This window comes from Onychostoma macrolepis, chromosome 04 (genome assembly GCF_012432095.1).
Source record: "Onychostoma macrolepis isolate SWU-2019 chromosome 04, ASM1243209v1, whole genome shotgun sequence".
Lineage (NCBI taxonomy): Eukaryota > Metazoa > Chordata > Actinopteri > Cypriniformes > Cyprinidae > Onychostoma > Onychostoma macrolepis.
This window is the reverse complement of record NC_081158.1, coordinates 14750195-14762357: the sequence shown is the minus strand read 5'-3', so window position 1 is coordinate 14762357 and position 12163 is coordinate 14750195. Positions and strand designations below refer to the sequence as shown.

Below are 12163 nucleotides of genomic sequence, written 5' to 3'. Positions count from 1 at the left end.
GTTTATTTATTTATTTTTCTCTGCGACACTTTTCCTACTGTGTTAACAGCAAAATGTTAAACGAATTTAGTATTTTGACAAGACGAATAAAATAGCTAATAGGCTATTTTTGTGAAACTTACTTTTTTTCCTCTGCGACACTTTTTTCCCACAGTGTTGACAGCAAAATGTTAAACGAATTTTGTGTCTTAAACAAAATTTGTTAAACAAAATTCGTTTAACATTTTGCTGTCAATAAATTCAAGACTCTTTACAAGACGAATAAAATAACAAATACACTTTTGTGCAGACTACACTTTTATTTGTTAGCCTATCTCTCTTTCTTTTAGTAGCGGAAATTTAAATGTGAGATTCTGGAAAAGAGATCTAAATTTAGTGGGAACAGTCGGGTCGGGAAGAAAATTATTCTAAGCAGATGGCGGGTGAACAAAGAGTGAATATATAGCGGGATCTGGTGGGTGCGGAATATAACCTCGCGGGAGCGGGACTAAAAAAAACAGTCCCACGCAGACCTCTAAAGCATACCTCACTCTTAGAAAAGGTCAGACATGGGTAGATGTCTTCTCTGTAAATGCGCTCGAGGAAGGAGCAGCTTCTCTCCAGGGTCGGCTCCTCTTTCCAGACTTTGAACTCGTTGAAGAGCAGTGAATCCACCTAACAAACAAACATATTGTCAAAAACGTACACATACTATTTAATAACCACAATTACAACGCAACTTTTAAAAGTCCACAATGCTGGATGAAAGGAAGATGGTCAGGAAACTTTCATAAAAGGTCATAAACTGTTTGGCTTCAGTGACAGTTCACTTTCATTATATGGAAAACAATGCCCAGTATAATCTTTTAAAATCTTCTTTTGTGTTACACAGAAGAAAGTGAAACAGGGGTGCGTTTCCCCCAAGCATTGTTAGCCAACAATGATAGCAAGTTCTGTCATTAGCAACAGAGATGAACGATTTGGTGTTTCCTGAAACCAACAATAGCAAGTTATGTGGTTGAACTACAGCTGTGGTTAGAATTTTCTTGTTAGTATGACCTGGACTTAAATAGATCATGCTCTTGAGCAAAATAAGCAAGTTTGCATGCATGCATATATTCAACTTTATCTGCATACATACAGGTCAAGGCATATATGCTATATAGAAAATCTGCTTGATTGTTTATATCATAGCAAAATGTACCTATATTATCACCCAGCTGTTTATGTAAAGGTAGATATACTGTATAAGTATGTCTCTAATCTAATCAGCTCCAATCTGCTAAACACGACTGTAAGGCTATTAGGATGTTAGGATATAAACATTACCATTGTGATTTTTTGTAAAGCTGCTTTGAAACGATGTGTATTATGAAAAGAGCTATACAAATTTGACTTGACCTCAAAGGGGGGTACAATGCTGTTTCATGCATTCAGAGTTGTTTACACTGTCCATGCTTGGCATGAGAATCCAACTCTTTAACAAAGTTTAAAAAAAAAATCTGGACGTATAACAGAGTATTTCTGTACAGTTTTTTTCAATCGTGGCTCTTCATGACGTAAACGAGGGTGGAACTCCTTATATGGGCATTTTCCCGGAAGAGCACACCCGTGCACGCATCGACCAGAGCGAGAGCAAGAGCGTGCCCATCAACGCGCTTCATTCAGCTGCACTGCACGGGACTCGTTCGGGAAGAATGCCTCTAAAGAAGTGTGTTTTTGGTTGTGAGGGAAAGGTAACCTTATTCAGCTTCCTGAAGAACCCAGCGTTACATAAACCGTGGATGCAGTTTGTTTTGATGGCGTTTCTCAAGTGCGTTTGTTGACGAAGGTTTTACAAACGAGGCCAAGTTCGAAGCTGGATTTGCACGTTGATTGATACTGAAAGATGGAGCAGTCCCAGCTATAAAAGATCCTGGTCATGATTCAGAACTGCAGACAATAAGTGAAACTGCATCAAATGTCTCCGTTTTGTTGGCGATCAGTGCTCGAGTGCTTGTCACTCTTCAACTCCACCCACAGCGCACCTCCAGGAGCTCGCCTTTTTTACGGAGATAATCGTAAAGCTGTATCTTACTTTTATAAATATGATAAAACTAAAGACTTTTTGGAGATATGAAGGATGCAATACTACTCTATAGGTACTCAAGAATAACATGAGATTGGGTGAAACTGTGTGTGTTATGTCCCCTTTAACTGACTTGACTACTTTTCCTGATTCAATCCTAATAAGCTAGAAAACTTTTTCCATTCTTTTACAGGTATGACTGAGACGATTAGAACAAGAATTTCTCCTACTGACCATTACTGTCTACGTCGGTGTTCTGGCTTTGCATACTTAACAGATTCTGAACCTGTCTCTCTTTCTCATCTTGTGGACATTTTAGGATATATTGTTTTCTTCTTTTTTAGGTTTTGGATGTTGTTGGTCCCAGTCTTTTGTCAGCTTTAAAGAGCAGTTTAGTGAATGGTATAGTTCTATTATGTTTTAAGCAAGGCTCTGAACTGGTTCAAGGAATGAAAACCGGAAACGAACAAAATTTTGACTGGAACAGAACTAGAAACAAAAACAAAATCAAATTTTATAGTTCCGAACAGAATCGAAAATTTTAAATGGCCATTAACCGGTTAATAACGTTATTTTATCGTTCCATTTAATATTTGAAATTTGCTGTCAACCAATCAGGAATTAAAGTAGTACGGACTATGCAAATGACGCTGATGCATCCAACGAGTGAAATGCTCAGCAGTGAACTCTTCATAGGCAAGTCGCAATGGCAATGCGTTAAGAGTTAATCCGAGGATAGTGTAAGAAGGATTCAACAGATCACACGCACCTGCAGCACTTCTGTGAATGGAGAAAACAGAATAAAACTATAGGCTTACATAAAAGGAATATATATATATATATATATATATATATATATATATATATATATATATATATATATATATATATATATACATATATATATATATACATATATATATATATATATATATACATATATATACACATGTATGTATGTGTGTGTATATATATGCATGCCATGGTCTGTCTGAATACTCGATTCTGATTGGCTGGCAGGTGTTGATTAAATTCGTTGAACTGCATAGGTAGTTCCAGGTCAGTTTAATCACGTTCTATATTAATGCGCTTCCTATAAACATTGGTAACCATAGTAACATACAGTTACAGTTAAATAGTAATACAGATGAAAATAACCGTCATTTTTATCGTTCCGGTCAAATATTGCAGCGCAAATATTATTAACATCTTTAATATGTGAATTCTGGCAAATGACCATGGCATAAACGGGATAATGAACGGCTAGCTGTGCATTAAACAATTTGAATGCACTTTCGCTAGCCGTTGATTATCCCATACATACATATACATATATATATATATATATATGACTATTCACTAAATATATTTCACTTAAATCATTGACAGATTAACAAAACAAAAGAAAAAAAAAATGTGCAGAGTTAGGCTTGCATTGTGAGACGTTCCAAAGTTCTCGGAAAGGAAAACGAGACGGCAGAAAGTAGTTTTCTTTGCAAAAGCTTTACAGTTTTATTTAATTTACAGTTTTATTTGTTTTGCAAAAGCTTGACAGTTTTGAATGATGTCTTCTTGCATCTGTATAACCACCCAGCATTGGTATGACCATATCGCGCCTGTACCTCACGCGCACACATACACAACATATTTTTGCCACATTGCAGCCTGTTCATTATCAAAATAAAATACAGTTAAAGAAACACATAAAAAGTTACAGTGCTCCGTTGTCCAACCGGTCCCACCTCATGTGCTGATATAGCCAATGTGAAGGATGATGTTTTACGTCGATGAAAGTACAAAGCCTATAATAAATAATATTTTAGCATCCATATACGTCGCAAATATGGAAACATTTGGATTTGTGCTGAATGAGAGAGGTAGGCATCAGTTTCACCTTAAATTCATTTGTTTTTGGATTGACGTTTTTATAGCCTATATAGCCTTAAGTTTAGAGTATTTGTTGTGGAGAGAAACTAATAACGGTGTTTATAATGTTTGTAAACATTTTGATTTACCGGCATTTTAGCCTACATCATTTCTGAATGTAATAGCCTAATAAAATGCGATGTGAGTCTATGTTTTTTTACCGGTAATAATACAGAGGGAGCAGAAACGTTAAAATATCGATTCTGCTCGGAGTGAACCGATTCACTTTTTTTTTCCGTTTTCAAGCTCTGGTTTTAAGTACACCATGGTGCAAACACTTCTCAAAATGCCCTGGAACTGTGAAATGACGACTCTTCTTCTGCTTATTGGGTGTTTGTGGGGTTCCAGCAGTAAAATTTCTTCAACTTAATGAAGCTAAAATGAAAGTAGTTGTGTGTCCTATCAGTTCAACCAAAAATATAACTTTAAGCCCTTATTTCTAAATTACATAATTAAGCAAATCTTGGTGTGATTGTGGTGTTATTGAACTGACTAAAAGCTGTATTTTTTTTTTTAACTGTGGGTAAATGCGAAAATGAAAACGTTTACGTCTTTTAATGATATTAACATATGCATGCTTTTATTTCTTTAAGGGTGGATTGTTGCAATTCTTTGTATTTGGGGCTTTTCATGCACCACTGAATCATCTTCGGCTCTACTAGGCATGTGACTGGGAGGTCAGTGTTTCTCTATTGTCGGTCTCCCTTTATTTGTTCCCAATTAGATACAGAATTCAGTTTAAAGTATTGTTTTTAACACGATAGTCATCATTTTATAACCCTCAAGTGTTTCTAATGAATAATTTTGTTTATTCATCAATGAACATACATAGAAGTGCAGAAGTGAAATCATGATGATGCGCCTTTTCATATCAGAAACTGTCTTTTTAAAATCACATACGAGGACCATCTACTTGCATTTGCTTTTGAAAGTTCTTAGGTGTATTTTTATGTTTTATTCTTTGTTTTCTTATTTTGCTGATATACTGTTATTGTAATAATATATAGGGACTTTAAAATTTAGATATTATTTGTTTTATAACTGTTGCTCATATGTTGATACCATTCATAGTAATTTGGTCACTTTTGATTTGTAAATGTGCTATTTGGACAGTATATTCAGTTAAGAATGTAGTCAGAAAGAGCACTGGACATGTGCAAGGGAGAATCAGCTACATATGAACTCTTTAGATAAAATACATTTGCTTGTGATTAACAAGACATCAATGGCTGACATGAAACAAACCCAGGGGTATATGGCAAACTTCTGTAGGTGTGGGAGTGATGCTAGACAAATGGACGTTCACCACTAGATACAAACCTCTTTACACTCACGTACAAAGGGCTGCGTCACTGCAACCTCTTGTTGGCTGCCCAACATGGCGCTACTCGTACTCTTGTTTCGACCGTGGCCTTTCTTAAAGGGGGCTTTGGGTCCGGGGGGCATTTCTTTACAGGGGGATGTAGGAGAGGTTGACAGGACCAGAGTCTTCAAAGCAGCCACTTCGGCCTGCAGAACATCAATCTGAAACCAAGGGGAAAGACTGGTGAGATTTCAAACTTATCAGGTATTTACAAAACAAAACATTCACAAAATATTTGTTTAATAAAGATATCAGAAGGCCATTCCTATAGAATGTGTTTTCTGCATTAAAAACCTTAGATGCAAAATGATGGAAAAAAGACGTGAACCTCCAATGTGTGTGTGTGTGTGTGTGTGTTTTTAATTAGTTTATTTTCTTTAGTTCCTATCTTCTTATCTCATACCTTCTTCACAGGACACATGAGAGTTATTGAGCTTTTTCTAGTGTATCTTATTTGATTTTGTTTGATTTAAAAAAAAAAGCATTTTATGCATAAACCATGTCATACCTTAAAAAAAAAAAAAAACTGAATTTACCTCAGCTTTGTTTGCTCACCAAAGCATCATTTTACTCTCATTTGGCAAATGATGAAAGTTCATTTTAAACCCTGTACAAAGAGTCTCAGTGGGCAGATGTGTACGGGTTTCACACATGGTTCATCCAGTTATTTTTATAATATTGTTTATTTCAAACTCACGTGCTTCCTAATGTTAAGCTGATTTTGCACTGATTGGATATAGACATTACTATATGACTAATGTAGTTTATGCAAGATTCAGGATTTAAATTTACAACTACTATATTGGGAAATGTACTGTGAAGAGTATTCTACTATTAAATATTCCACTGTTAAAATCAGAGTAATATGTGACCCTGAACCACAAAACATAAGGGTACATTTTTAGAAAATGAGATTTATACATTATCTGAAAGCTGAATAAATAAGCTTTCCATTGATGTATGGTTTGTTAGGATCGGACAATATTTGGTCGAGATACAAATAAATCTAAATACTGAGAAAATCTCCTTTAAAGTTGTCCAAATTAAGTTCTTAGCAATGCATATTACTAATAAAAAATTAAGTTTTTATATATTTACAGTAGGAAATGTACAAAATATCTTCATGGAACATGATCTTTACTTAAAGTACTAATGATTTTTGGCATTAAAGAAAAATCAATGATTTTGACCCATACAATGTAATATATTGCTACAAATATACCCCAGCGACTTAAGACTGGTTTTGTGGTCCAAGGTCACATATTAGATTTTGGTCATATGGCCTACCTTTAATCCTAAAGATATAGGGCCAGATTTACTAAACAGGTCAAATTAGCTTGAGACTGCAATCCCCTCCACTGTTGAGAGTGGAAAGTTTTTGGCCGATCTACTGGCAATGCACAAATTAAAGAACACAAATGCAGTCAGATCATTACCATAACGAATAACGCAATCTATCAAGAGCAGTGCAATCTACCAAATTAGCAAATATCGCAGCCATATCAAGCTAGGGTTGTTTCTAGCCTTTCATTAGTACAGGGGCACAGGCCTGCCAGCGAGAAAGTGTGCCCATATTTGGATACGTATTTTAAATACCGTTTTGACTGGAATGGATATAAATCATGATCACCTGCAGCACAGGGTTGTTTCACAAGCTGCACACACAAATGTTCAGCTTTGCCAATTGATAGATGGCATTTGCAAGTTTTGTTTTCGACATTAGATTTTAGGTCGACCTCTTCCAGCGTTCTTTTTGTTCTCGGTCTTAAAAAATATTCTGTGAGTCTTTCAGTGTGAGAAACAGCTGCAAATGATTCAGTGCGTGAGTGAACCAAATGAATCAACGAATGAATCAATCATGAACAATTTCAGACCTTTTCGCAAACCCATTTCTAAGGTTGTGATTGTAAACAAAACGACAGATTTTTTTATAGGTTTAAAGGGGGGCGCGACCAAAAAAGTCTGAGAACCACTGGGTTAAGACAAGCTTTTTTGGGTGTTAAATAACTGTGCAAATACAAGTAAATACTACTGCAAACAGTATTTAAATTAATCATTTAAATACTCTCCTCCCATAATTTGCCGTCTGAAAGGGATCTCCTACAATTGCATATGTAATAAGGTAAGACAAAAATAACTGTCCACAGCTGAATTTTCAAATTTTATTCCACCGTGTGTCTTTAGTAAATCCTGACATTAGTTTTTTTTTTTTTTTTTTTTTGTGTCAAAAGATGGTTTGTTCTAGTGCACGCTGTTCGTAAATCTGGCATATAAGATGTTATAAATAAATAACCTCAGTTTGAATTCAATCTTTTGTCTTGGTGACACTGACAAATATTAATTTGTTTGCTGTTAATTAGCTTTTTCTTCTCCAAGCTTCACTGTATTCTCTCATTTAGCTAGTTTATTTGTAATCATGTAGAAAGTCCTGTCTCGTGTCTGAGTAACTCACCTTTCCCAGTGCCTCCTTCAGTTGTTTTTCAGCAGTGGCTTGCTTCAGGTTTGCTTCGTGCACCATCTTATGAGCCTCCTGTTGACAACGTCACAGATCAGATCCACATTAAACACAGACACATCTGAGAATAACCCACACCGAGACACCTCTACCACACCACACCAGACCAGACCAGACCAGAGGCACCTGGCAGAGCAGCGCTACGGTAGGATGAGGACACTCAAGGACTTTGACTAACAGAAAAGATGAGGGAAAACAGAAAGTAAGAAAAACATGAAAAAGGAAAAACAAAAATATATATATATATGAGGATAGTATGAAATGCATAACAGAAAAGGGGAAGTGAAACTTCAGAGCAGGTTACCTAAACACTCAGCACATCTGGATTCAGATTATGTGAAGATCCACATGATTAGAGAAGCTTCAGTTGAAGTATCTGGAGGTGGTCACTTGTTTAATTCAGTAAGATTCTTTAATAACTTTAGAAATAAGGTATTGACACAGGTTTCACAATTTAATTTGTTTCTGATTCACAAGTTCTCAGACTTGATTCTGATCTCGATTCATTTGGAAATATTCCAGGTAATGCCTACATGCCAATTTTGTTAAGCACATCAAGCAAAATAAACATAAAACCCCATTTCCAACAAAAGGTGTGTAAACTGCTATAGAAATCTGTGAAGAATCTGTGACTTGTTAATTCTCTTTAAACTTTATTTGACCTTTATTTGATCCAACTTTACTGTATTCTGTAAATATAAACACATTACCAACAAGTTGGGACAGAGGCAAAATAAAAATGAAAAGATTATAGAATATCCAAGTTGGTAATAGTTGGTGGTGTCATTATTGGGTAAAACTACCAATGTCAGTCTTTGCAAGCAAAGTTGGGTCGTGGATTACCACTTTGTGCCAAACTTCAAAAATAACATTTCTTAATGCAAGATTGCAAATAATTTAGCCACCCATCATTTCTATACAGAGACGTTGTCAGGTTCTCTGGTGCAAAAGTAGGGCTGCTCGATTAACAGAAATGAAATCGGGATTAGGCAAAAATATTAGCAGGTGATGGAGATTTACTACTAATCACAGAACCAGCTTTACTGACATGATGCTTATGACAGTCACATTCGATTAATCGAGCAGCCCTATGCGAAAGACAGTGGAAATGTGTGCTGTAGACAGTTAAGTCCACATTTCTGCTTGTTATTGGGAAAAACAGACATCGAGCTCTCCACGCCAAAGCCACAGGGACCATCCAGACTTTTATCAGCGACAGGTGCAAAACCGAGCATCTGTCATTGTATGAGGGTAGATCAGTGCCTAAGGCAAGGGTGACTTGCATATGTTTGAAGGTACTATTGAGGCTGAGGCATATATTGGGATTGTACAGAGACATATGCTGCCATCAAAACAACATTTTTTCCCAGGAAGTCTCTGGTCAATAATGCGAGACAATGTCAGGCCTCATTCACATGTACAACAGTGTGGTTTCGTAGGCACAGAGTGGATGTGCTTGACTGGTCTGTGTCATGATGAAGAGAGTAAGGCAACAAGGACCACAGACTGTTGAGGTTAAGTCTTGTATCAAGCGAGAAAATTCCACTTGCAAAATTGGAGCAATTAGTATTCTCAATTCAAAAACTAATAAAAAAATTTAATTAAAATGAAAGGATGATTTAAAAAGTTTACACAGTTGTAAACATTCCACTTTCCCAACTTTTTTTGGAGTTTGTTGCAGCCATTAAAAATCTAAATGTGTTTATATTTACAAAATACAATTAAGTTGGCGAGAGAAAACATTGGAGGTATTTTCTTTTCTTTTATTTCTTTGAAGCAGATTGCAGATTTTATTGCATTTAATAACATGTCCCAACTTTTCTGGAAATGGGATTGTATAATTGAGTGCTGCGGGGATGACATATTTTTGGAGGTGAAAAACCCAAAAACACTTCCGAGTTCCATCACCCTGAAGTCAAGGTTTTTGTCAAATGCCTGAAATAAGGTCCGTGGTTAACACAAGCCCAATCCATTTTCACATTTGTGACCCTGGACCACAAAACCAGTCATAAGTAGCACGGGTATATTTGTAGCAATAGCCAAAAATACACTGTATGGGTCAAAATTATCCATTTTTCTTTTATGCCAAAACTCTATAGGATATTAACTAGATATTTTGTAAATTCCCTACCGTAAATATATCAAAACTTAATTTTTGATTAGTAATATGCATTGCTAAGAACTTCATTTGGACAATTTTAAAGGCGATTTTCTCAATATTTAGATTTTTTTTGCACACTCAGATTCCAGATTTTCAAATAGTTGTATCTCGGCCAAATATTGTCCTGTTCTAAAAAAAAACATACATCAATGGAAAGCTTATTTATTCATCTTTCAGATGGTGTATAAATCTCAATTTCAAAAAAATTGACCCTTATGACTGGTTTTGTGGTCCAGGGTCATATTTTATTCTACAACATAAAATACCTCAGGAATAGCCCCTTGTGTTTAAAAAAAAAAAAAAAAAGTTTTTATCGGTCTTGAAAAAGGCAGAACACGTGCTAAATGTTAACACATGGCTAAATGGGACTACAGAGTTTGTCAACAGTTTGTTCAGTTGAACTTCAGTTTTATTTTCAAAAGAGCTAAAGCAATGTGAAGTGGACTAACATCTTCTGTACTCTAATTTTCATGGCACCCTAAAACCAAATTAAGCAGTAAATCATTGCGAAATAGTTTCAGCTAGATAACGATCTTAATATCATTTTCTGGGATTGTTACAAAAGTTTGTTAAAAGGTCAAAACAGATGGGAGGTTTTGATGTGAATTGATTTACAACCCTGATAGCACAAGCACGTCATAGAGGCACATTCAATGGGTGTGATTTTATGGACTATCATTTATGGGGCACTTGCTATACTATATATAGTAGATGATGTTTATGAATGTGCCTTTGTCTATTTGCTCTTTTTATACAACAAATTTGGTATGTTCAATTCTTTGTGAATCCTGTTTGTTCTTTGCGAATTCCAGTTTGTTTTTCAAAAATAAATAAATACACACAGAGTTTTAATATATATACACACTACCAATCAAAATTTGTGGCAAGTTTGAAAGAAATTAATACTTTTATAAAAGTATATACTATAAAAGATTTCCATTTCAAATAAATACTGTTTTTAATACAACTGTTTTCAACATTGATAATAATATGAAATGCTTCTTGAGCAGAAAATTAGCACATTAGAATTATTTCTAAAAGCTCATGTGACACTGAAGACTGGAGTAATGACTGCTGAAAATTCAGCTCTGGCATCACATAAATAAATTTCATTCTATAATATATTAAAGTATTTTATTTTAAATTGCAATAGTATTTCACAATATTACTGTTCTACTGTAATCTTGATCAAATAAATGCAGCCTCGAGCATAAGAGACTTTCAAAAATCTTCCCAAAGACCCAAACCTTTAAATGGTCGTATATAGAAGTTAAAAAAAATACTATTTATGACTATGTATTGTTAACATGGTGCCTATAAATCAAAAGAATAATTAAATATGATTATTCTGTGTTGTTCACAGTGACGAGTTTTACTTATTGCATATATAAAATATACCCACCATACAAATAATATAATTTCTCACTCTGTTACACTTTTAAGGTAAGGGTTGAAGTGTGGACAGAGTGCCATCAAAAACAGATTTAGTTCTGTACTGAATTATTTGTCTATTTGAGTTGACCCATCACAGTGCTGAGTGTTCAGAATAACTCCAGATGATCAAGTGCTTCCAGACACACACAGATCTGCTCTGTCATTTGGCAAAAGAAACCAAACAAACCTCAAAAAGGCTAGCAGTGAGTTCCTCCAGCTCCTGCCCCAGCTGGTCTCTCACTTTAGAAAGCCTCTCACACTCCTCGTCTTTTAACTTAAGCTCCTTCAGACACATGCAATGACATGAACAGAATACACAAATGATAAACAGAATAGAAAAACAGGGAATGTATGGCTCATTCTCTCATTTAGCCCATGATGTCAATGTAAAAGGGTGGATGATACAACACACACTACAGTATTGTTAATTGAAAAAGTTTAAAAGTTGTTTTTGTTAATTGAAATACAGCTGAAATAAAATAAAATAAAATAAAATATAAATATCAGTAAACTTATGTTTTTTAGTTAGCTTCCAAGGCAACATTTCTAGTTTTCAAGTGGAAGTACTACACTGATTTAACACTGAAATTAAAGTGAAATAGTTAATAGTTAGCTATAATAATACAATTAATTAATGACAAAAGCACATAAACTTACAAAAAAAGTGACTAAATTTTAAATGAAAATATAAAAATAACAGCTAATTCAAAATATACT

General features: G+C 35.0%; 1 protein-coding gene across 5 annotated transcripts in view; it reads right to left on the bottom strand.

Moving 5' to 3' along the window:
- rab3ip (RAB3A interacting protein (rabin3)) overlaps window positions 1-12163 on the bottom strand; it is a 39915-nt gene that overhangs the window by 7377 nt on the left and 20375 nt on the right. For 2 of the 5 annotated variants that reach the window (XM_058772656.1, XM_058772657.1), the window contains exons 5-8: window positions 11634-11729; window positions 7789-7866; window positions 5294-5497; window positions 526-654 (exon numbers count right to left, since the gene is read on the bottom strand). In XM_058772656.1, the coding sequence (XP_058628639.1) occupies window positions 526-654; window positions 5294-5497; window positions 7789-7866; window positions 11634-11729 (507 nt within the window). Of the gene's footprint in view, window positions 1-525; window positions 655-5293; window positions 5498-7788; window positions 7867-7977; window positions 8025-11633; window positions 11730-12163 lie in introns of those variants that run through there. The other 3 variants (XM_058772660.1, XM_058772658.1, XM_058772659.1) reach the window with 3 other exon arrangements.